The 25,456-nt window shown below is 38.4% G+C and overlaps 1 protein-coding gene across 1 annotated transcript in view; it reads right to left on the minus strand.

The window, feature by feature from the left end:
• Positions 1 to 25,456, minus strand: part of FBN1 (fibrillin 1) — a 253,476-nt gene that overhangs the window by 90,172 nt on the left and 137,848 nt on the right. The window contains exons 12-24 of the mRNA XM_060149482.1: positions 24,762 to 24,881; positions 21,620 to 21,745; positions 19,861 to 19,985; positions 16,491 to 16,611; positions 15,245 to 15,397; positions 11,583 to 11,636; positions 9,872 to 9,997; positions 7,358 to 7,483; positions 6,675 to 6,794; positions 6,315 to 6,452; positions 5,424 to 5,474; positions 3,659 to 3,784; positions 1,406 to 1,633 (exon numbers count right to left, since the gene is read on the minus strand). Of these exons, the coding sequence (XP_060005465.1) occupies positions 1,406 to 1,633; positions 3,659 to 3,784; positions 5,424 to 5,474; positions 6,315 to 6,452; positions 6,675 to 6,794; positions 7,358 to 7,483; positions 9,872 to 9,997; positions 11,583 to 11,636; positions 15,245 to 15,397; positions 16,491 to 16,611; positions 19,861 to 19,985; positions 21,620 to 21,745; positions 24,762 to 24,881 (1,614 nt within the window). The remainder of the gene's footprint in view (positions 1 to 1,405; positions 1,634 to 3,658; positions 3,785 to 5,423; positions 5,475 to 6,314; positions 6,453 to 6,674; positions 6,795 to 7,357; positions 7,484 to 9,871; positions 9,998 to 11,582; positions 11,637 to 15,244; positions 15,398 to 16,490; positions 16,612 to 19,860; positions 19,986 to 21,619; positions 21,746 to 24,761; positions 24,882 to 25,456) is intronic.

A 25,456-nucleotide genomic window follows, 5' to 3' on the forward strand; every position in this document is an offset into this window, starting at 1 on the left:
TAGTGTCTATATGTAAGGCAGGTGGAAGATTTTCAAATATATTGTCCTACAGCAAGCAATTGAGTATGTAGTGGAATGAGATATTCACTTAGCTTTCTGATGCTCTTTTTAATACCTAAAAATAAGAATTTCAAAGGAGATGCCATTTATAATTTTAACTCCTTACAAATGACGTATACTATTTAAAACATGTTCTCAAATAATGTGTACTAATTTAAAATATTTTCTCAATTAATATGAAGTTTGCGTTAATATAATTAATATGTACAAGAGTTTCTTGAAGACTGCATATGTAACATATAATTTGAGTAATCTGAGTTTCCCCTTTTAGGGGCCTTTCTAAAGCAAGACCTAGAGCTCAAGAAATACAAGTTCATTTCTACCTAATGTCATGAGATACAGAACTGGCAGATTAAATCTCAAGAACGTCTAGTCCTTCTGCGGTAATGGATTGCCACAGCTTTTGTAAGCAAATCATCCAAGTTCCTTTGAATTTACTTAAGAGACATTTTAGAGGGCCGTCTAGAAACTGTCTCTCTAGACAGTACAATTTTAACCCCAGGACTTCTTGAACCAAATGCTCAGTAGAAAAAAAGTCTACACTTTTTAGTATAAGGATAATTAAGTGATATTTATATACTCATTTCCCATTTTTAGAAATTCATTTAGTTATGAAGTATAATAAGTAGGTCCAGACACAATGGGCAACCGACACAAAACTCTATACTGAGAACATAAGCTGGGCCTCCCTGAATAATCGGAATTCTGAGAAACCAATTATGATTTTTCCATGTGCTGAAGTAAACAAGGTCTGTATCATTGTGCATAAGAAGTTAACTCAATTTTGGAATTAGATTAAATCTGTAACTTCCTTTTTTTTTTTACATGGGTTTTATATTATAGCATAAGAAAATAAAATTTGAAATATAAGTCACTGGAGTGTTTACCATAGGAATGAATTTTGCTGTATTTGGACAAAGAGGACCTGTCACCGGGTCTCTCACACCATTATGTATAGTCAGGTGGACCACAGTGACTTGGACGCTTCAAATCAGCAGATAAAGGTTACCTCTAGGGCTTTAGTAGATGGCATAAACATCTCCCAAGATTTTTCTTTCATTTATGCTTAGCTTTAGGACAGTATTAAAATCTATTTAATGCTTAACAGTGACTACACGGGAGAGGCAAGTGACTCAGGAGGTCCTGAGATGTAGAAAAAGAAACTCCGTGACAGAGTGAACATTTTGCCGTATACAATTCAGAAATCAAAGGCGGCACGCTGAAATGATCCAGGGATGACCGCGTTGATGACATTCATTGTAATTCTGTCACTAGAACTCTGTGCTCCTGAAAATGCATCCTTTTGACCTAACAGAAGAGTAATCAACCACTGAAACCACTGTACCTTTGAAGAAAGGCTTTCCATTTGTAATTTCTTTTGTGGCGAATCCGGGTCCTCTGGGACAGAGTTCCTCGTACTCAGGTGTGTTCCTCAGGGGACACTCCTCGCACTCCTCGGTCCCCCAGGCTGCCCCGACGGAGCAGCAGCAGGCGTCCATGCGGTGGCGGCCAACCACGGGCAAGGTGCACTCCTCATCCTCGTACCCCAGGAAGCAGGTTTCCAGGCGGATATCTGCCAGAGGGAACGAACGGAGGTTAGCTGAGGAGAGCTGCTCTGTTCTCACTGCCGCAAACTGCCAACGTTGTGTTAGGCAAAGCACAGGACACGTAACGATTTACTACAAACTTATTGACGGAAATTAATTTTTTTCCCTCCAAGGAACCTAGGCTTGGTGGTGGGTTTTCCTCCTTCTTTTTTTTTTTTTTTTTTTTTTTTTACGGTACGCGGGCCTCTTACTGTTGTGGCCTCTCCCGTTGCGGAGCACAGGCTCTAGACGCACAGGCTCAGCGGCCATGGCTCACGGGCCCAGCCGCTCCGCGGCACGTGGGATCTTCCCGGACCGGGGCACGAACCCGCGTCCCCTGCATCGGCAGGCGGACTCTCAACCACTGCGCCACCAGGGAAGCCCGGTTTTCCTTCTTAATAAAGACTCTTAGCTGGCAGCCCTTACTTATGTGCACCTCTTCTTGTGGCAAGTATCCTTTGAACTCTAGTTATTTTCTATAATTCTACATAAGGAGCAGTATTCAAAGAAATCCTGCAATGCTCTTTTGGGAGATGTTTTCTCCCTGTACCTATTTTCTCCCTATGCCTATTACCAGTGCATGCACTTCATGATGTCTTGACGTCTCTCTAGCTGAAAGCCAACTGCAGTCTTTATTGTTGGAGAACGTCTCAGCTAGCACCAGCACCTTTTTCTCAGAGCCACTTCATTTTTGGAGAGGTGGAATAGTAAACTCTGAAATGAGGACTGCCCTACTTGTGATTAAAGAGGAAAAAACAGCAAAGAAAAGCCATCCACTCCTCTTCTCAAGTATTTCTTTCACCTCAACATGTGCTTTTGTGCACATTCTTCTGGATACTTGTGGGAGTGTGAGCTTCCTTTAATGTTAGAAGGCTACTGAAGCCTTCTGAGCAACTTCACATCTGGGTTGCCTCTATTAATTAAGATGGTTAATTTCAAAATGAATCCTAAACTAAACACTGGAGCATGTTTCAACTGAAGAACCTGGAAAAGCGTTCTCATTACATGCTGATACCTCCTAAACAAAGAAGCTGAGACTCAGAATAGGATTAACTGACATCCATAGTTATGAACAGACTCTAGCCTCTGAATTCCAGCTTTTCTATTCTGTATTGCTTACATTATAAACCATAAAGTTTTATATTTAAAGGCTGATTAATCCTAATTCATAAAGGATGCAAATCCCTTAACTGCATGCCACTCTTTCAACCACCTACAGTGGTCCTTCACTAAAGATGCTCTTCAGAGTGGTTTCAGATATACAACATAGCTGAGCATCACTTCCAGAGTCACGGACTCTGAAACCAGTGATCCATCCAAAGGACATATTCCTGGCAGTCAGAAGCCATAGTAGTAACACCAGAATAAGCCTAAGACCCCGCAAGCATGACTGTGGGATCTCAAATCTGCTGCCACTGTGAGTCCACAGGGCAGCTTTCTAAGAATTCAGGGTTTGGTGTACAGTCTCTTCCACATCATTGTCACTTGGGTTCTAGCAGTTGTCATGGAGAATCTCATCATGGCTGATATTGACAACAGCTTTCGTTCCCTCAGGTTCACTCCTCAGGCTGTTACACTCTTCACTCCTGATACCCACAAGAGTTTCCTGCAAAGACCTGTCCTTCTGGCTTACAGCAGCCCTGCCTAGCAGGCTAAGGCTACAGTTTCCAATTAAGCAAAAGTGTTCTACTTACCAGTCACCTAGAATTCTCTGTCCATGGCCCATGGAGGGCAGATTTAAGAGCTCTATTGTTATCCATCACAGTTATTATTCTAAAGAACTAAAGTTCCTCTTCACTGACATGTTCTCTACTCTTTTTATAAAGAATTAATAAAGAGCTGAGTCAGGAAGGCTATTTGCCAAGGAAACCACAATGCATCCTAATAGAAATGCTGAATTTGGGATGTGTGTGTGTCTGTACTTAGAACCAGATATTCAGCTCTATCTTGTTAACTGAGTTTTTAATAATCATTAAGAAATATTCATTAGAAAAATAATGAACAGTATTTACCTAGGCAAATCCTCCCTGTGGCATCCAAAGTCATCCCACTGGGACACTGACACTTAAATGATCCCTTAGAGTTAACACATAAGCCGTTTTTGCATACTCCTGGGAACACTTCACATTCATCTATATCTATGAAGGAAAAAAAAAAGCATGAAGTTAATATATCTGTATAACATCATTCTACTTCATTCCATTCATGGAGTCATATTATTACCACAACTGAAAATATCATTTTAAACCTGATAAGTTTACAAAACTAGTTTGCCTCCAAATAATTCATGTAGAATTTCTGGGATGTTTGAAAAGCAACCAGACTGAACCCACCTATTACCAAAGATATAACAGTTTCTCCATCAGTCTCAGGGAGTAATTTTTGAGTTGTAAAGACACAGAGCTGGTGGGAGTTCTTGGGGACAGGTCTGGGTACTATAGACATCTCAGGTAAGGCTCCCAGGGGCCGTACAATTAGCTTTATGAGACCAGAGGGCTGCAAGTGAGTAGAGAAGCCTGGTCTTCCAAACTAGCAAAGAAGAAGTAGCTTGAAGATGAGCATAGAAAAAGAATCCATCATCGAGGAATATGTGGGGCCAGTCAAGAGTCTCCTTTGAGAAGTGCTGAGACATCCCAAGAAAGTGTGTATCTAGTTCTAACTCAGCAATGGTCTCAGGCTGTTCTGTCAAAGCCTTGGTGGTCCCAGCTTGAGTGGTGGAAGATGCTCATGTTCATTCATTCATCATTCATTGCATCTGTCTCAAATGTACTAGTCCTTCCCAGTCTGCTTAATGGAGAGCATTATGTTCTCTGCACATTTTTTTGGGAAAAATATTCACCATCAAGTTAACCCAAAGAAAGGCACTTACTTGCCAATGCCAAAAAAGGGGAGCGTTAGTCAAGAAACTCACACACACCGTGTCTCTATTTAGAAGAAATAACTTTGCAAGCCAGGGATGTTGAAAAAGATATTCTAAATCTTTCCTCATAAGAGAAATAAATTGGGAGGGGGAAATTTACCTTCTTTGGATTGTTTTGTTTTGTTCTGACCACTTGTGTACCAAAATGTGCTGCTGAGGTCAGATAACTTATTAACAGTGGGTCTGGACCAGAGAGAGGCCAAAGGATTCAGTCATCATTTGGAAGGCAAGACCTTGGGTGGGGGATGTAGTGTTCCTCTTTATTTTAACTGAGAAAAAAAGTTCATTTCATTCCACATATGGGACTAATTGCTGTTTAAAAAATTTTTCAGCTGCTGTGTCATGTCAGGTTGTGTTAGTCACCCTGACCTATGTCTATCTGGGACTCCATGAGAAAAAAATCACAGGAAACTGGAGAGAATCCATGTAGACTTTCAAAAACGAGGCAATAGAGTATGTCCTTCTCATCATCTGTGACCATGAAACAAACAAACAACAACAACAACAACAACGAAAAACCAGGACAAACCAAGAAAATTGCAAATTTTATAGCCTCATCAAAAACTTCCTTTTCTGTCTTCCTCATAGGCAGCAGTTTGAAATTGTAGTCACTCAAAACTATGGTCAACCTAAAGCATTTTCAGCCACCCTGCCCTTTGGCCACAGTGATCTGACGCTGGCAATAGCATATATGCTTGTGAAATTCACGTCTGTTACGTTGGGCAGTTCTCATTATTTTTTTTCCCCTGCTACACATTTCTCACTGGGAAGTTATATGACAGCTTTATCCAGTCCAAGTTAACACAAGCATTCTTCATGCACACAGAAATTTATGATTTATAAATAATCATAAATACCTTCACACTGTGTTCCTTTAATTCTTGAATAGCCTTTACCACATATGGGATCTGTACCAAAAAACAAACAAAAAGCAAAAAACAAATTTGAGATAATATCCAGACTTTGTATGACACGGTATAAGAAACACGAAAGAGGACCTTTAACACGAAATCGATTTTATTGCTATGAATAAGTCTGAGACGACAAAGTGTCTCTGAGATTGCATAGGTGAAGGAGAAGAATGAAATGTCTCCTTGAATAAAGCTCAATTCATCTGAGATATCCTAAAAGACCCAAAGGTACCCTAAAGATCAAACTAAGGTGATGACTAAGAAGGACATTGACTCGATTTCTCTCTTGCTATTAGCCCTAAAATATGAATCACATTATAGGATTACTGTAACACGGATGTGGAAAACAAAGTCTAGAACTGGAAGATCTCATGCCCTGCAGCATTCCCACTATATAAATGCACACATTTATATATCTAAACATTGAATCAGCAAGGCTCTCAAACCTCAGCTTTGCAACAACTTGAGTTTAGTGATGAACAGTGGTGCATTTACATCAATCGTTTTGCGGGGAAGAAAATCTGAGCCTGTAAAAAGTTCAGGACCCCTAATCATGAGGTTCCTGAGAGAGCCAATAGGAACTGCTGATCTAGGAAAGCAACTCCAGATAACTACATTACAGTGTGGTGACGGAAAACAATAAATTAACCAAATCACATAAAATTATTGTCCTTGACACTTCTCTTAGTTTCCTATTCAGCCACATGTTTCATTGAGGTCATCAGAATGAAATCTTCTAAAATGCTCGTGTGAACCTAAATGAACAAAGTTCTCGGCTTCCCCTTTCCGAGCAAAGTGCCCAGTGGGCACAGGAGCTGCAGCACCTGCTTCTCTTACCAACTTGGCATGGGGTGCACGGACTCCCCCAGGCAGCACCAAGGGACGAACAACACTGGGACTTTAACGTGGCTCCATTGATGTTGATCTCACATCGCCCATCAATGACAGTCTGCCAACAAGTGCCCTTGATGGTTTCTGCAGGGGCAAAGGGGTGATGATATTTAATAGACAATAGAATCTATATCAAAAATTCAAACACGTACATTGGAATTACAGCAAGAATAGCATCATGAAACAAGGAATAATGATCGTTTAAAACTTTGTTCTTCCATACTGAAACCCTTTTGCAATAAAAGCAGACATTAAATACAGCAGCACTGGTAAACATAGGAAAATCATTCTCAGAAAGACAAATACCTATGCAGATGGTTTTTGTTGGGTCCAAAGTACTTTCGGAAGAACATTCGCAAATAAAAGAGCCTGGGCTGTTCTTGCAGACTCCATTAATGCAAGGACTTGATTCACATTCATCGATGTCTGAAACAAAAACAGGTCTACATTACTGCTAAAAACTAGTCTTGGGCACAAATGAATATTTCAACTTTGGTCTCATTTGCTACCACATATTCTTCATTAGATAGTAAAGCTGACCTAGATAGATTTTTTTTCTAGGCCAGATGGAATGCCAAAAATAATAACCGAGCACATCTCTATGTTCAGCACATGGCTGAATCTTTTTATTCAGAAAACCTGGAGCAAATGTAAGTGTGATTTCTGAATTACTAACTCAAATAGCACATATCTAATATTTTCTTCATCTATTAAATGATGGCAAATAAAATGCCAATTGTAGGCCAATACAAAGTGAATACTTTTAAATGGCATTTGAATGCAAAATAAATGGCAAATAAAATACCAATCGCAGGTAAGTACCCTCAGCAGCTTACAAAGTGCATAGGAGTGTCATTTAGGATCACAGAATCTCAACGAAGGGACACAACTGTCTAAAATAGAAGTGACTCTAATTTACCTTCGTGGTTTTCCAGTGGCATTCCAAAAGGCAGCCAAGTACAGGGTATAAGAACAAAAATACATCTTACCTTCACAAGTTTTTAGGTCAGGTTTGTATATAAATCCCTTGGGGCAGGTACAGACAAAACTTCCAGGAGTATTTCTACATTGTCCATTGTCACAGAGTAGACTATTCAAGACACATTCATTAATATCTGGAAAACCAAAAAACATAAACTTTTAAAAGATCCCATCCTTTGCATGCAATTTCTTTGCATTTTTAGGCTAAGTTTTTAAGGTCATAATGATATGATTAATTCAAGGAAAGAGGCAAAACTCCTCTACCATTGATCTTTGCTGAAATTACCTATTTTAGGAAAATAGGAGCTTGAGCTGATTATCTATACTAGGTATCTACAAAGTCTAAAGTCACCAGACACTAATGAATTCTCTTCTTTCTTTAGCAGGAAGAAAACCTCGATTTGCTGGAAATCATTAATATTTATATAATTGTTTCACTGTGTCAGAATTAAAAGGACTAATCCTATTGTTTTAAGGAACTAAATAAATATTTAGAGAGTATGGTCCATTTTTGATAAGTATTAGTTCCAGGATGGGTGTCTCTTCTTTAGAATAATTTAAGTGGTCTCCAGTTATGTTTATAAAGTATGAAGCAATCTGTAGAGTTTGTAATTGTCATGAGGAATTTAGACTCGAGATTCAGGGAGCTGAGGAAAATTCCTTGCTTTCAGCTGAATCATAGGCAAGTCTGATGCAAAACCAAACTTTCGATATGTATAACTTAGATAATTTAGGAAATGTAGAACTTAAACAGTTTGTTATACCTCTTTGAGCTAAAGTACGTCACTCAGCCCACAAAATAGACTGCATATTCACAAGGGACGTTTTATACATTGAGAGATTCTGCTTAGGTTACCATTTGACAAGCTAGTAGCCCTTACATAAAGGATACATAAATTCAGCACTGGAGAGCTGCATGGGTTCACAGCAGTAAATATACTTAAATCAGCAACTAACAGTTGTTCCTCGGTATCTGCAGGGGATTGGTTCCAGGACACCCCCCGCACCAGGTTACCAAAATCCATGGATGCTCAAGCCCCTTATATAGAATGGCATAGTATTGGCATCTAACCTATGCACATCCTCCCATATACTTTAAATCATCTCTAGATTACTTATAATACCTGACACAATGTAAATGCTATGTAAATAGTTGCTGGTGTATGGCAAATTCAAGTTTTGCTTTTGGGAACTTTCTGGAATTTTTTTTCAAATATTTTCAATCTGAGGTTGGTTAGATACGTGAATGCAAAACCCGCAGATGTGGAGGGCTGTGTTTACAAAGTTCTTAAAATACGGGAAAATCAAGTATAAAGTTATGTATTGTCTGAGCAAATAGCATGCTGAGAATTCTTTCAAAACCATATAAGGAATGCTACTACTTCCCAAAAAGGTCAATATTGCAATTCTTAAACTTTGATGATGTCAGAAGAATCTGAAACTTTAATCTGAGGAACTGAAGATTAAGATATAAAATAGCCAGTCCCTGGAACTCTGTGGGAAGTGGCTGGAGCGGATCTTTGATTCCTAGCTTCACACCTCTGAACATAATCTGAAACATGAACATACTTCTGACCTGATGATAATGGGTCCAACTTTGGAGAAGACACTAAAGCACTGAAGGAAGAATCCCTTCTGCCTCCCAAACTCTCCCTTTTGCGTGATTTTTGGATGAAGCTAAAACATCTCTGTGCCTTTCTGGCCTGCCCAGATAAATAATGATTTTTCATGTCTGCCAATGTAGAGAGGCTCCTACAGGAAAATGAAATAGTAAAACTTTTTTTTGAGTTGAGTCTAGTTTGAAAGTACCATGTATGCTCATATAACAACTGTACCCCCAAAAAAGGGGCCCTAAAATTAAGGGTGTGAGAGAGAAAGAAATCATTTTTCAAAATTCAACTGTAGACCATAAAGAAGGAAGGGCCAGGTTTAGGCCAGCAATAAAAGTTAGGGAGAGAAAAAGAAACCTGCAGTCGAAAGAAGAGGGTTTTGTGATAAACCTGTGGGCTTCCATGACCTGCTTCCATCCTCCATTTTTTTAGGTACTTGCTTAGCCTGAAACTCAGGTGAAAGCTGATTTAAATGGGGGGGGGAGAGAAGATACTTTGATTTACTGTGAGTTCTTTTTATGTGAGTACAAATGCCACATAGTTAGAAGGAAAGCAGGTGAAAATGCTCAAATAAGATTGCTGCTGTTTTGAAAATAACTGCTACATCTACTTTGTGCATAATGACAATCAGCAGCGCCCTAACAACAAAGGCATCTAGTAGGGGCAGCACTCGGCTTCAACCTGTGCAATTAGAGAACTGCACGCTGTATGAGAGGGACAGTTGCCATGTTCCATCCTTTACATAGTTAAACAAAAGATATAACTTGTCAGGATTCAGCTATGCTGACACCCAAAGTGTAGCGCATCCATTTGTCCAGTCCTTTAAGCTACTCAAGAGCAGTTTCCCTAAAGCAACAAAAGAAAGAATGCATGATGCATGAACTGTCTTAGAAAACAGGTGAAACGTCTTACCAACACAATTTTTCCCAGATGAATCCACTTCATATCCTGAATTGCAAATACATTTGTAGGTCCCACGGAGATTTTCACAAATTCCATTTGGGCAGATATCAGGGTCTAATGCACATTCATTTATATCTACACCACAAAAAAATTCAAAATCATTAACATTCTAAAGTAAACATCAAATGAACTATCAAAAAATAACATTACAATAACTGTAAAGACCTTAGGACCTCATGAAAATAAAGTTTCTCCTTGATGAGAAAGTTGATCCCTTTTTCTCACTACAAGATATTCTGACTCAAGTCTTCCTTCCACCAGTCCCTGAGAGGAACTTGGCATCTGAGCTAGAACTACAAGATTACCAATCCTTAATCAAGAGGAGAACTCCTGCACTTCTTCTTGTACAAACATCAAGGTGGAAAGGTTGATCAAATACAGAGCCCAGGTTCCTACAACTGCTCTCCCTGCCATCAGCCTGTCCTTCTTCAGTCTACATTCTACACTGCCACCAGACTTAACGGCCTCAAAACAAGGTGACTGTGTCATTCTCATGGTTCAGACTTTCGTAGGTTCGACAGTATTCTCAAGATTAAATTAAAATATGAACTCTTTATTCACTTTAAATCTCTTACTCTGCCATAAACACATCATGCCCTCTTCACTCTGCGTGGGGAATGTCTGGAGCAAACCTACACGTTGGTCCGAAGCTTGCTCAACCACCACCTGCTCTGGAAAAGCCTCTGCTACTCTGTCCAGATGAGGCTGGGTCCTCCTCTTCCGTTTGCTGACAGCCTGAGGAGAGCTCTAATAGTCAAGGGTGATGCCGAGTGACAGTCAGTGAGTGGCTAGTCTCAAATCTTGTTGCCCGACTCTTCTATAAATCAAGGTTGACCTTTTTTTTTCCTTATCCAGGTACCTATCACAACTTATTTATTCCCCACCAACTCCTTATTCATTATATATTTCCTTACTTGTCCTCTTTTCTCCTCCAAATATCCACCTCGCCCTTTCTTTATCCACACATAATGAAATCAATCAAGAGAATGAACTGACAATCAATTCAGTCAGTCTATTTTTTCCCAGAACTCTCTTGAATCAAATCATTTAGTTTTTTATTAGTAAAGTAATCCCTTCCTCTTACTTGTCACCCATTTTTACACTTGTTCCAATTCTCCTGTTTAATTTCTTTTATGGTACCAGTATTTCTCTACTTCTAACTTCTACACTTAAACATTTCATTTTCTTCCAACTCAGTTCATTGCTATCACCACCTGCTACAAAACACAAGATGGCTCGCTACTGCCATCTGAGAATGACTGAGCACTTGACCATTAAGAAAGTGTTCAAAACGTGCATAGGTTCAATTGAGCTCGTAACCCTGAACTGTACTCGATAGTGGTAGATCCAAAGGAGGGCCAGGCTGCCCCTTCTCAGGAACGAGCCACCATGGTCACTGTATCTCGTTCACATCAGTGACCCTGGGAGAGCACCCAACCCCTCAGTAATGAGTGCCACACCCACACCCAGCAATCCCAGGACCCGCTGTGCCATAGCTGTTCTGCCACTGGGGGCTTCTAAGTGTCCCAGGTAGATCAACGCGGTGATGGCCAGAGAGGGGGGTCGGACCAGATTGGTGTAAAGGGATCAAGTGGAAACCCACAGGAAGGCCCAGTGCTGCCTCTGCACATGCTTAGTAAATTTCAAAACAAGTCCTTACCACTGCCTGCTGACGTCATTCCTGGCCCACTGCTGCAGAGCGCCTGATATTCCGCTGCAATAAATTAACAGATAGTAAATGATTCCCTTGTTTGCAGAACAGGTCGATCCTGCCCTTGGCTTTGCACACATCATTTCCTCCAAAGTGAGTGGAACTGAAATAAAGTGGTAAAGGAAAAGGAGGCATCTCCTAGGGGAGTCACACCAGGCTCCTATTTTAAAGACTCCGCAATCACCATGGAAAACGACTTATGAGGATATAGGCGAGTTCCAGCAATTCCTTGTGCAAGCACTTTCGGAAAAGGTGTTTTTCCTATGGCTTGATTTTTTTCACCAGGGAACACTTTACACTTACAGTGAAATGTGTCTGTTAAAATGTGGTTTCTTAACTGTTAATAAAACTCTCTCCCACCATCTTGGAAATAAATTCTTTTCTTAGTTCGAGCTATTTTTTTCAGTACAGTCAAGTTCTTAACATGTTCTCATTTCTCTCTGCAAATTCTCTAGCCTCCCCTCACAAGAATAACACGGTATCTACACTTGCATTTACGTGTATTTTTAAAGTTAATATTTATCAGGATGCCAGATTCATTCTATTATATAAATCCATAGGAAATGTATTGCATAATGTTAAAACTGGATCTTACTGAAGAAATGGAGGTATATAGAATATGTTCCCAAATTTGTGATGGAATCAAGATTTCTATTTCTTAAAATTGATGCAATGCTTTATACACAATTCCAACAATATTTAGATAAACCTAAGAGTGAATGATGGAAATGGAGAACTAATAGGAACCACACTTAATCCCAGGAAAAGAAACGAAGTTTCCCTTAGTTGCCCATGGTTTCTGGCAACTACAGAATCTCATGGTCAAATGCAGATCAGTTGTGCTTAGGTGGCAGGAGAAGTGAATATTAGGGATGCGGCTTTTTCACATAGGCCACCTGTACCTCGGTGCTGAAGCAGATAGTTCCTATACCTCCACATTCTAGAAAATTGCATTCCTGATGACAAGGGATGCAAAGGAGTTATAATGTTTTATAGATTAAAAAATGAAGGTTGACTCCTTCAGAGCCTCTGTCTTCTACCAAACATAAATTTGAGAAAAGTGGTGAAATCCCTTAATTTTTAAATCATCTTAAAAGGATCCAAAAAGGGAAAAAATGGGAAGGTGGCTGCCACTGTGTTTGAAAGCCAGGGACTGGCAGCAGAAAGAAATACATCCTCTTTATTCTCTCACATCAGCAATAAATTAAAGCACTTGTGAAACAGTGTAAGTAATAAAACAGGAAAAACAAAATCATGCCAGTTTTGCTGAAAGCAATTTTATAATTAGTGTTAAATTAGCTGATGCTTAGCCTACACGGAAGCAAATTATTGTCATTATTCTTTTCCATTTGGGCAGGATCCGGTACTAGACTCTGTAGTGAATTCAGATCAGCACGGGTTTGAATGCTGATGACAATGCTTATTGCTGAGGGTCTTGGGAGCAAGCCCTTTCCCTCTTCTAGTTCCCTCTTATATAAGTGTAGACAATGATACCCAACTCACATGGTAGTGCTGTAGATTTCCTGAGAGAACATGTAAAGTGCTCAGCCCAACTCAAGCACTTAATAAATGGTAGGTGTTGCTAAGCTAACTCAGTGTTGTGCCATGGAGACAGTGGAATGAGGACAGAAGAGAAAATTCCTAATCATTACTCTCCTGTAGCTTTAACTGACGGATTTCTACAAGGAGTAACTGCTCAGCAGCCAGTGAGATGTATCTGAAAATATAGTTTATTTGACTTCCAGAGCACAAAGATGACCTTTAGATGTTAAGTGGTTAGAATTTCTCATTAAATTGACTAAAGATATTCCTTCTGGATATTTCCAGTCCCCTTTAAAATCCCTCCTCTCTCCTGAAATAAGGGACATCCTACATTTCAATCCTTCATGATTTGGCATTTTCATCTATCAAAGAGGTGGAGAAACCAAACGGGATGGAACTATTTCCACCTGTGGACCACTTTTGTGTAAACTGATTCAAATATAAAACAGAAGGTAGTAGAACTGAGCTTCAAAATGTAACTCTCTTTAAGCTTTACTGCTTAAAGAAATTTGGTTTCTTTGGGTCATCTTTTTAATTTCATTTTCCTATGTAGCATAAGAATTCTCTGGAGATGTAATTGGGGGCCAGAGGAAAATGTAAAAACAAAAAACTATATGCACCAAGGATCCTGGATTCTAAGCTTTGGCTATTCTACTCATTCAAGACACGGACAAATCACCTATATCCTTGTACCAGTTTTTAGGATACCCATCTATCTTGTAAATTCAAAGTATGCAAGGAAAGTACTTTGAAAAATTAAAGTAACAAACTTTACTTTAAAAGGATGATATTAATAATATACAACTATAAAGTTGTGTGGAAGTATCTTTTTAGATAGAATTATATTTGTATACTATATAATCGAAGTATTATTGCAAACATATATTTAATTGTTAGTAATCATATATGAAATGACTGGGTGAAGCAGTCATCCAGAATAAAGCTTTCTTTCTTTAACTGGCATTCCCCCATTTTAAAGACTTTTAAAGTCTTCTACTTAACTTTCTCTAACTTCTCATAATACATTTTAATTTCTGTCTGATTTCAAATATTATCATTTTCAAAATGGCAAATGTTTAAAAACTGTGAGCTCGTCTTTAATAGATAGTATCTAGGCCAGAAATGAACTAACTGAATCTTAGAGGTAAACCAACCAATCAGAGCTACACGTTTTCAATATTAGGACTTATTCTATTTTAGGACATTAGAAGTCAACTGCCAAGCTACCTTAAAATTACATTCAAATGTTGACAGTCTATTGCTTTCATTTCAATAAACTATTTTTGCCTTACAAACAGAAATAATTTGCAACTGGAGAGGATCTTCTGGATTACCTAAGACAATTCATTTTGTAGATGAAAAAAATGAAGATCGCTTTTCCATATTATTCTATTTCATAATTGTTTACTAATGTAAGCCATCTCAAATCCTTTTGAAATTCGGTGAGAAAAATTCCTAAATAAACAAAAATCCACAAAAAACGGAACCTCCAATTAAGTAATGTGTCTGCCTGTGGCTGGGGAGCAGAATTCTGACTCACTGACAAGTTTTCTTTTCACTATGCCATGTCACTCAAATTGAGAAAAACACTTTTTCCCTAGAGTTGAATAAAATCATTTAGGAAAAGCACACCCTAAAGCAGCACGAAGGATTTGAACAAAATTCACAAATGGCCTTTTGGAAAAAAGTTGGAAACATTCAGGTCATCTGAAAATTATTTACTTTTACACTCGGTAGCATCCTGCTTTTATAATAGTTCCTACAAAATGTAAACACTGTGAAGCTACTTTAGAAAACAAGGCAAGTCGCACACACCCTAAAGAGCATGACTATTACTGAGGTGGAGGAGTTCAGATGGGAGGCGTGAATGTGCTGCCTAATCCAAGTGATGGCTGGGCCTGTGAGGAACAGCTGAGCAGAGGCTGAGCAGCGCCTGCCAAGACCCCAGCAAGGTACATGGTGCACCTGGAGAGCAGACGCAATCTTTCCCCGTGACTTCCCAAAATGCAAAGACTGCAGATGGTGGCGGAAGGCTGGGAGTACTAGGGCATCCCCGTGACACCACATACCTGAATTCTGTGAAGGACACGGTTGGCAAGGTTCCCCAAAAGCATACTCAGTGCTGGCGCAACAGCACTCAGATTTGGTAACAGCACCAAACAAGGGTTTGACACACTGGCCTCTCTTGTATCCACCGTAGCATGTGCTCCGCATGTGTGTGTCTACACAGGAAGAAGCATCTGTCATCATACTATCGCTTCAAACAGATGGGAACCCCCCAGGTCAAAGTTGAAGCTGGTTTTATTTAGCCATTGTCCCTGTTCTAACTCACAGAGAATGCCTCTGGTATTAGGTCCCAATAGAAAACAAAGCGAAACAAATCATTCTGCATTCAGCTTCCAAGCACTGGAAACCAATTACTAGCCTCTTCCGGTTCTCTAGGGACTATTATGGTTTACCCAACTGTGAGGTCCTTAAGGGCTAGGATTATACCTCACTCATTTTTTTCTTCCCCAGGAGTGTACAGAGAAGGCACTTAATAAATGTTGAATGAATGATGGATGACCATTCGATCTCACCTTATGATAAATAAGATCTTTATTAGAAATACAGATGACCTCAAAATAAACATGCAATTATTGAATATCTGAATTAGATGTACTTTCAAAAAGGAGGATGTTTAATCTGTAAAAGGTTCATTTATACAAATCTGCAGATATTGGTCTAACTAAGCAGTATCATCTTTACCACCAGGAGGGGATTTCCAGCTATGTCCAATCCTCTCCCAATTCAAAGGGTCTACCGACTACCTTTCTTAAAAATAATTTGGAAAAACTTTGTATCTATTTATCAACAAATCTCAAACTCTTTATAAAGCCACATAAAACTATTATCATATAAGTTTCTTACTTATCCATATCCTCCTTTGCATTCTATACCTCCCTTGGAACATTTAATTCCCTAGATGAAAATGAAATGTTCACCATGAGATAATGGGCACATACAGGTCAATTTCAAAGACCATTATCAACAAAGGAGGGTTGGAGAAAATTGAGGACAGTTAGATGATTAGGAAAGACAAGGGAAAAGGAGAGGTGGGGATTCCCTTGGTTTTCATTTATCTCAGCTCGTCTTTCTATGCCTTAAACTAATATCCATGTCATACAAGAAAAGAACTGACCCTGTTGGTTTGTTGCCCCACAAATATTAATTGTATCATATCTGCTACAGTCAAGTACATTTATTATTGGCGGATTTTACTGACTGACAGAGGGTGGATCTCTATCGTACATCTAGTTACAGCTTTAACCTTACCAACACACACACGTCCATCCAGACCCACGGCCAGTCCAGGAAAGCATTCACATCGGTAGGAGCCGTCAGTGTTGACACAACGCCCATTCATGCAGATCCCAGGTGTTTCACACTCGTTAATGTCTGTGGTGGGGAAAAGCACTTATTAAAAATAAAGCGACTTCATACAACGTTGTAAAGAAATTATACTCCAATAAAGATGTTAAAAAAAAAGAGAAAAAAATAAAGTGACTTTATCTAAAGACGTAACATATTTACAGTTCTAAGACTTGAAAATGGGGAAGATTTACAATAATATGCAGCGTCAACAATAAAAGCTCAGTGAGATGCATTTCATTTTCCTTTGAGAGAAAAGGAACAAAAATTGAGAGAGATAAACTGTCTTGAGTTTATTTCTTTTCCATAGAAAGCTATTTCAATAACATTCTCCTGAGTTTTTTTTTTTTTTTTTTTTTTTATCCAAAGTAAGAATCACAAAGGCAAAAACAGAATTGGAAGAAGGAGGAAAGTGACAGCTAAAAGACAAAGGGTCTTGTGTAATGTTTCACATGGCAATTTTTCCAGGACTGTCAGAAATCTAGCTTGATAATAAACTACATCTTTGGCCTGGGCAGAAAGCTTCTCCTTTTGGCATCCAACACCCAGACTGGTGTCCATTCCAGTATCACTCATGCCTTAACTCTCTGGGAAAATTAGAATGGCATGAGGAGACACAGAACTAAAGCCTGGATGGAACACCATAAAAAAGGAACAGAAAATGAATATAGATGATTTTGATGACAACTCCTAGCCAACAACAGCACTGTAAGCAATTGGAACCCAGCAAAGAAAAGTCTCTCTTAAGCATTACAAATATTTTATAGTATCGTATGTGTATCCTTAGGGAGGCCTGGTAAAAGATTTTATTGGGCACATACTAATAATAGCAGATACTCTTCCCCCTGAACATGGTACCAAACATGTTCTATTTCCAACATGGAAACAGAAATGGTACCAAAACTGTGTTTTGGAAAACATATAACACTTAGGAACAAGTCGTTTTATAACAACTCCTTTTATAATATACAACTGGTGTAGGTGAATATTTCCTTTCTTCTGACCTTAAAAAGGCAAATTGAGACTGAAACACCTCTGCGTTTTACATAGCTTGTGTTATTTGGCACAAAATATATTCAGATGGTCCAAGATTCCGTGTACAGATTGTATTTTAAAACAGCAGTTATATTTAAATACGTGAACTCAAACTGGTTCAGTTATTCAGGTCACCTTTTTGTTCAAATCGAGATCTACAGTAAAACAGTGGTGACTACAGCCTGAAATGTAATCCAAAGGTTTTTTACTGGGGACAGCGATGGAACATAGATCCAGAGGGCGTTGCTCAAAGTGAGTGGCCTCCACCTGCAGAGAGTGATCAGGGAGACCAGGCTGTTCATCAGATTAGTTAACTGTAGCGATTAAATTAGCATTGTTCATTCAGCTTTGAACAGTTACATCTTTGTGGGATCAGAACCAAGTGTTCAGCATGAAGAGAAAATCTTATCCCATGATATCAAGAGAAAAATGATGGAAAAGAAATTCAGCATACAAGAAATTTTTTTCTTTTTTCCTCCTTTATTCTTACTACAAGTGTGTGTATTCCATCTTCTCTATATATCAGAAGAAAGACGACACAGGTAAGAATATGGAGCATTTCCCCCCTCTCTTCCTCTCCAGCCCTGATTCTTAAGCCAGAATGTTAAAGTCAGAGCAGACTTTTAATCATCAGGCACTTTCAAATGACTGGAACAATCCATTTATCAATAAGATACTAGTTCACTGATTGCAAACAGTTGCAAAACCGGGCTTCACCTATGAGGTCATAATATCTTCTGAAATAGTTACGACAGCATTATCTATTGGCCACCCTTAAGAGTCTGTGGCCTGGGTCACTGGCAGCCTATAGGTACTGAAAGTGAATCTTAGCATGCTCTGTGCATAGGTAAGAGAGAGGAGTGTGTGTTCTCAGAAAAGTTCTGTTCACAAAGGGACTTTCACATTTCCTTCTGTTATTTTGTTTGGAAGCCTAGTTCCAAATATTCCAGCAATCATTCCCTTCCCCTTTCTTTTTCACTTGTACAGCACTTAACCTGCACAATTTGGTGCTTTGTTGTATGCTGTCTTAACATTTCCACGCGTTAATCTTGTCTCCCCAACTATAAGTTCCTCCCAACACATAGCTCAAAAGCATGGAAACCAATTTCCTACTTCAAATTTGAAAACAAAAAACAAACAAACAAAAAAACGTTTCTCTTGCTGTGAAGGCAGATTTCCATGATATTAAGAGCTATTTATGTGAAGGTCATAGAGAATGTGGGTAAACAACCAAGGGCTAGAAGCTCTTTTAAGCCTAGAGAAAATACACATCACGCTGAAGACTTAATACAAGGACTTAATACAAGGGCACCCAGAGAAGAGGCACCATAGGACTTTTTCTTGCCTTCTCCATCTTGAAGAGCCTGATGCTCTCTCTACCTTCTATATCTGAAACTAGGGTTTTGAGTATCATATTTTAGCAGATTCCCTGGATCTATTTTGAGTATGAGGTTCCTTGAGAAGTCTGGTTGCAGCTCAGATCTTGGACACAAGGGCAATAATTACTCATCCTTGACCGCATGAGGCAGAGACACTAAGCACAAATTTAACTTCTTCTCCTGATAACTCCAGTTATCTCCTGATAACTCTTCTCAGGACCCCAATTTTCAACAGCACAAATAAAAATCTTCATTTTGCTTCACTACTTGGAGCAATAAGATTATTTCAAAAGTCACAAAGCTAAATAATGGCTCCTGGTTCCTTTATTTCTTCTGCTTAATCCTGTTTCTCCTTTTTGCTTCTGTGATTTGATAAAGCTTAAATAAATTGTGTTTCTTAAGGTATCTGGAGGAAATTATGAAGAAGAGATCACCGCAATAAGAGTCTACAATATTTTGTCCAGGTGAAGATGTAAGAGGTGGCAAATGACAGCCGTCAAGAAGCCAACTGTCATTATTCCTCAACTGTGAGGAAGAGGCAGAACTCAGCTTATTTAAAAAGATGCTCACAGCTGTTGGTAGTCCAAATGGTAGTTCAGCTTCTCACTCATTTGCTATGGAGCCTATCAGGCTCCTTTGAGAAGACACCAAACACTCTTTCTGAAGTACGAACAGCCTTCTGGGCATAAATTGTAGCTCTCTGGATGGCTGGACTTAAGAAGGAGTTCCAGTCAGGTTTCTTAGTACAGAGTTAGGGGTACTTTAAATAGGGAGAATCAATAAGGAAAGGTGGTAGCTCTAAGCAATGTAGAGAGGAGAAAAAACGGGTGAAGAATATGATTTAGAGTTTTATAGCACAGACCTTTACAATAACGCCCATCTGATGCCAGCTGAAATCCAGGTTTGCAAATACATTTAAAACTGCCATCTTCATTGATACACATTCCATTAAGGCACATATTCCTTATGCTGCATTCATCCATATCTGAAAAATACAAAGGACATATTTTCTTATGGCCAGATGAGTAAGCTTCCAAAGGAAGCCAACCTGGATCAATATAATTCTGTTTCGTCACATTTCTTTACTTTTTGTTATTATTGTCTAAGGTTAATTTTCATCCAAATTATAGCTTACAAAGAGAAGAGTGGCCATATGAAATACGTATCTCAAGTTCTCAATTTTTGACATGTGCATGCAAACTATAGGGCTAAATTTATTTTGGGACATGTGTGTATATATATACATATATACTTACACAAGCATATACGTATATATGTAATATGTATATGCACGTATATGTGTATATGTATATACACATGTATATGTATTAGACTCATAATATATACCTATGAAATTTCATATAAATATAATTTTCATATAAATATATATATGAAATTTAACTCAATAAAAGCTACCAAGGCTCTTTTTAGGAACAGCAGTTTACAAACTGAAAGGTGTGTAAACAGCCTGATGGTTATATTTACAGATCCACATTACTTCTAATATACTGAAAATAAAAACAAAATCGAAACTAAGAATGATGAAATGTATTTAGGCTACTTCTTGATTCTTTAAAAAGTAGAAACCAGAGAACTGCTTGCAGTTTGAAGCAATTTTAAATAGGGATAGGAAAAATGTATTTGTAAAATGCAAGACTTGACTATAGAGTATAGCCATGACAGCTAACCTTTAGGATCCCTTGAGCATACAGGTATTTCTTTAAATTCATCAGCTATTTTATTTAATATTACAGCTGTCTTAGGAGGCACTTGCTCTTCTAGACACAGTGTGTTTTCACTTACAGGCTTTAGTCAGACCGAAGTAATTTATGATTTTTTTCTTTTTTAAACAAGACTCTATCCCAACTGAGAATTTTGGCATTAAGTCTTTGAATTGAATCACTGAGATAATATTCTGCCAAAAATGTTTCTAAGAACAATTTTGAAATTCCTTTAATGTATGAATAGATTCTTGGGATCTTTCCCGAAGACTTTGGGAAAGATGATAAGGAGCATTCTTCATTTTTTGCTAAAGGTCTGAGAAGTGGAAACTCATCAATAATTGTCACATTTTCAATTTAGGGGAGAAAAGGCAGGGAAAAAGACAAAATGAAACACAGCCCAATTCAAAGTGAGGTGATTAATTCAAGAGGCAATATAAAGGGCTGACTCTCGCCAACATTTCTCTCAAATTTTACATTTTCAGATACTCCTTAGTAATATTTCATTACTACAGACACTTGAAACAAAAGGATTATAAGTGACTGAAGAATATATGAGATTAGGTGTGTCCTATTTTTTTTTAATGTACAAATTCTGACTGCATAAAATTTGGAAGTAATGATTTATGCTACAAAAGTTTCGTCACCAGGAATATTTAAATAGCAAGCTCTGCTCCTATATTTACAATGTTATTTGACTCACACAAATGTGAATTAAAGGAACTAATACTGTTGAAAGTTAGGCGTCCTCCCAGATAACAATAGGTGAATATACATTTGATACTTTGACCTTTCACTCAATGTTTGACTTGGCCTTGTTAAAGACTTTTGATACTGAAACTGCAATGGAATAGGGGAATGACACGATTATACTGTAATTATTATTACACTGTATTACCTTCACAGTTCTTCCCATCACGCGTAACATGAAATCCTGCATTACACACACAGTGGAAACTGCCATCTGTGTTGATGCAACGTCCGTTATTGCAGATACGGCCATTCTGTAAACATTCATCAATGTCTAAAATCGAAGTCGAAAAGGAAGAAATAGCTTTATTTAGGGGATTTTAAATTATTTTATTTCTTCCTCTCACCATCTCTAAACTCATGATCTTAGTCTTGGGTTTTGATTACTAAATAATATTCTTCAACATAAACTCAGTATTAAATAATATAAAATTTAGGGTTACTAATAAAAGTTTGAAAGACATATGAAAGAAAAAAATGCCAACACAATAGCATTTGGTTTAACTTTACTTTCTAAGAAGACTCCCTAAATCTCAGTTCTGTAAACAAAATAGGTTCTTTTTCACCATTTTCCTAGGTAATTCAATGAGCCAGTATATATCATTATTTACAATGAACTTTGGCTGGTGTCTTTTAAGACATGATCAAAAGGCAGATCTGATGTTCGCTGTATCAGAACAGTTAAACAGAAATGCCATTAAAAAAAAAAAAACAATTTAAAAACCTAATTCCATCTGAAAGCCGTCAATCATTTTGACTCTGAAATGTCTACCTTCCTTATGGCAGTTCTGGTCCAAATACAGTTTTATTTGTTTATATATTCTTAGTCTCTTTTATAACTTTATGAGTATTCTATCTAACACACAAAATATTGGTACTATGGGGGCATTTCCCCTTTTTTCTTTCATGTTTAATATTATGCCAAAGTAAACAACAGAGCATGATATGGAAGTATTAAAAATGACAATAACTCAAATAACCGGCATCTGATCTCTCATTTAAAGGTTAATTAGTAATTAACCTAAAGTGCACAACGAGTTACCCTGGATTATCTATTCCCCTCAGTTTCTAGGCTACATGCCTGGATGAACATCAAAAAGGATGAACACAAACCACCTTGTCTACAGAGCGTACAACCTTTGCCAGGGCTTATTCCCCAGGAGATAGAGGCCAGGGCACTGAGCAGAGTTGGATGGGAGCAGACCTACCCATGCAGAGTTGAGGCCATGTGCCTGGGTATAAGAGCCCTAAACATCCTTTGGACGACAAGAATGTGCATTCATGGCATACTGGTTATTCTGTCTACCCTGTGTCTGCACGGTGTCTTGTGGTTGACCCTCAGACGCACTTGCTTTCTGGGCAGATCCAGCAGTGGTTTCCACACGAGTCATTGGACTAGCTGAAGCAGTCTGGGCTTTTCTTCTGTCTGATCTTTGTGCCAACAACCTACAATCTTTTTCTCTCTCATTTATTTCTTGATCCTTACTAAAATCTGACCTGCTCCACACTCCAAAAAATAGTAAAAAGCTGCATATTCTTCTGCAGACTTTTTTTTTTAAGATTTTATAATCTACTATTTTTTTTTTTTTTTTTAGCATTTTATAATCTATGGAGGCCCAAGGATAAAATCAACAGGATAAAGAGTTCAGCTTTTTCTCTCCTCACTAATTTGAAAATGCCATTCGGGCTCCTGCTGCCTTACAAAAAGAAATGGAAAGCTTGCCATTCAACGTCTCTACCGTGTTTCTGTATGTTTCTTCTGCCCCCTCTGTTCAGTTCCTCGTGTCCTTCTCAGCTAAGTATACAGCCTTTCTGAGCATTCTGTGGCGACTTTCGTCTACCCACAAATGTGATCACGTTATCAACTTCTTGTGCTTGGGCTAAACTTCGCACTAGCTCTTAAAGAAGACAGTGCTTGAGGCTTTTGGGTAACCTTCAGTCTCTAATAAACTAAGTCTCAGAGTGATGACAATAACATGCACCTACACTGATGGGCCCCTGCCGCAGCTGAGCACTCTCAAGAATGTCTTCTATTTGCTTATTTAGTAGTGCTGTCTTCTGAAACGCTGGTTTCGGTTTATCTTCCACGATTGCAAAATGCCTCGTATACTGTTTGTACGTGCTGATTATTTTAAACAATAGTTATAAAGAAGGTTCTAAACTCAGTTAAAAATTAAAACTGTATTTGTAATTCAGTAAGTAGGCCATTAATAGAAATATTAACAGATTGAAATGCTGTGCTCCAGGTTTTTCTGCTCAACATTGCCATTTATAAGCGGTGTACTAAAATACTCTGATGGCAAGAAATCCCTAAGTCAGAACCAAATTCAAAGATTTTGAAAACAGTCACTAATAAAAAATAAAAACGTCTGTATGCCTTCAACTAATATGAAGGACTTTTGCTAAAAGAAGCAAATAAAATTAACTCATTAATGGCTGACAAATTTTTTAAAGTGATACAAACCTCCCTATCTTCCCTTGTATTTAATTTCAACAGAGTTCTGTTGCTTTTATCTGGCTTTACTGATCAATTATAACAGATCATTCTGTGCCCAACTTATAGAGATTTAGATATTTGAGTGCCCTGAGGTGGGGCGCATATCTTAATTATTTCTATCTCAGAAACTCAGTACATCAGTCATCCAATAAGAGGTATATTGGGTGGCTTAATAAGTCAATTAATAAACAAATCGGAAGGGAAATTTTTGTGAGGAAACTTTATAGCAGTGCTTCTCAAACTTTCACATGCGTAAGGGTCCCTGGAAGATCTTGTTAAAATGCTGATTTTGATTCAGCAGGTCTCAAGTGGGACCTGAGATGCTGCATTTCCAGCTGGCTCCCAGGTGATGCTGCCGCTGACTCCACGAAATAAGCAGCAAGAAGGTACAGGCACTTCTTATCCTTCAGGCCTTTCCATGAAGCAATTAATTGCGTAAAATTTCACCTGAAACCTTTCTCAGTTTCTGTGTCAACAAAGGACAACCCCATTCCCTAGCTCTCAGATTAAAAGTTAAGACAATATAGTGATGAGGCAAAAAAAAAAAAAAAAAAAGGAAGTGAAAAGAAGATATTCCCACAGGCACAGAAACATCTTTTAAAATAACTTGAATGTTTGCCAGATTGTATGATGCTATCCTTCAGAGTAACAATTTCTGGAATTAAGTGCAAAAAAGCAATGGGAGCATATTAGCCTCTCCCGACAAGGGTTATTCAGACTCCACGGAATTCCTTCAGAGCCAACTCCTTACTTAGCATACATGTCCGACGTGCCAAGCTAGGACCACACGTACCTCGGCATTCTGTCCGGGTGAGTGTGCTCTGATAGCCAGGTCGGCACTGACAGGTGTAGGAGCCCTGGGTATTAATGCACTCGCCACCAGCACAAGGGTTTTTCTCACATTCATCAACATCTGCAAAACACAGTATATTTCAGTAAGACATTAGATCGCAGTAACTCATAACTCCAAGACCATTTTACTCGTTTCCTTTACACGCTAAAACACTTTCCTTTTAAGAAATAAATAGCATAATGAAAAGATCTTTTTTCTTTCCACTACAATAACGGTGTCACCGGCCACTTTAACTGGTTGAGCAGTTAGAATGTATTATTTTCCTGTGTCATTTTTCAGAGAAAAATGCCAAATACGCAGCAACTCAACACTCCAAGCCAATCAACATTTTCTCTTCCTTGGGTCTGACATAAGGGAATCAAACAGACTAATATTTCAGAAGTGGCTTCTGGACAGAATTCTGAGTGTCTCTTGAAGCTCAAGTTTTCAAGGAAAAGAAGACCTAACCATATCTAAGCATTCCTTTCTCAGTTCCGCGATGAATATTACAACAAACCGTGAAGCTGTTGTTGTTTAAAGGGCAATTCTCACCCACCATCAAGGTTGCTACCACCTCCAGCCTGCCCCTAGACAGGCGTCCACTAGTTTTACACTCATTTAGAGCTATCAGTTTACTTACAGGTAAACTGGTTTTC

Source organism: Lagenorhynchus albirostris, chromosome 1 (genome assembly GCF_949774975.1).
Source record: "Lagenorhynchus albirostris chromosome 1, mLagAlb1.1, whole genome shotgun sequence".
In the NCBI taxonomy this organism is placed as follows: domain Eukaryota; kingdom Metazoa; phylum Chordata; class Mammalia; order Artiodactyla; family Delphinidae; genus Lagenorhynchus; species Lagenorhynchus albirostris.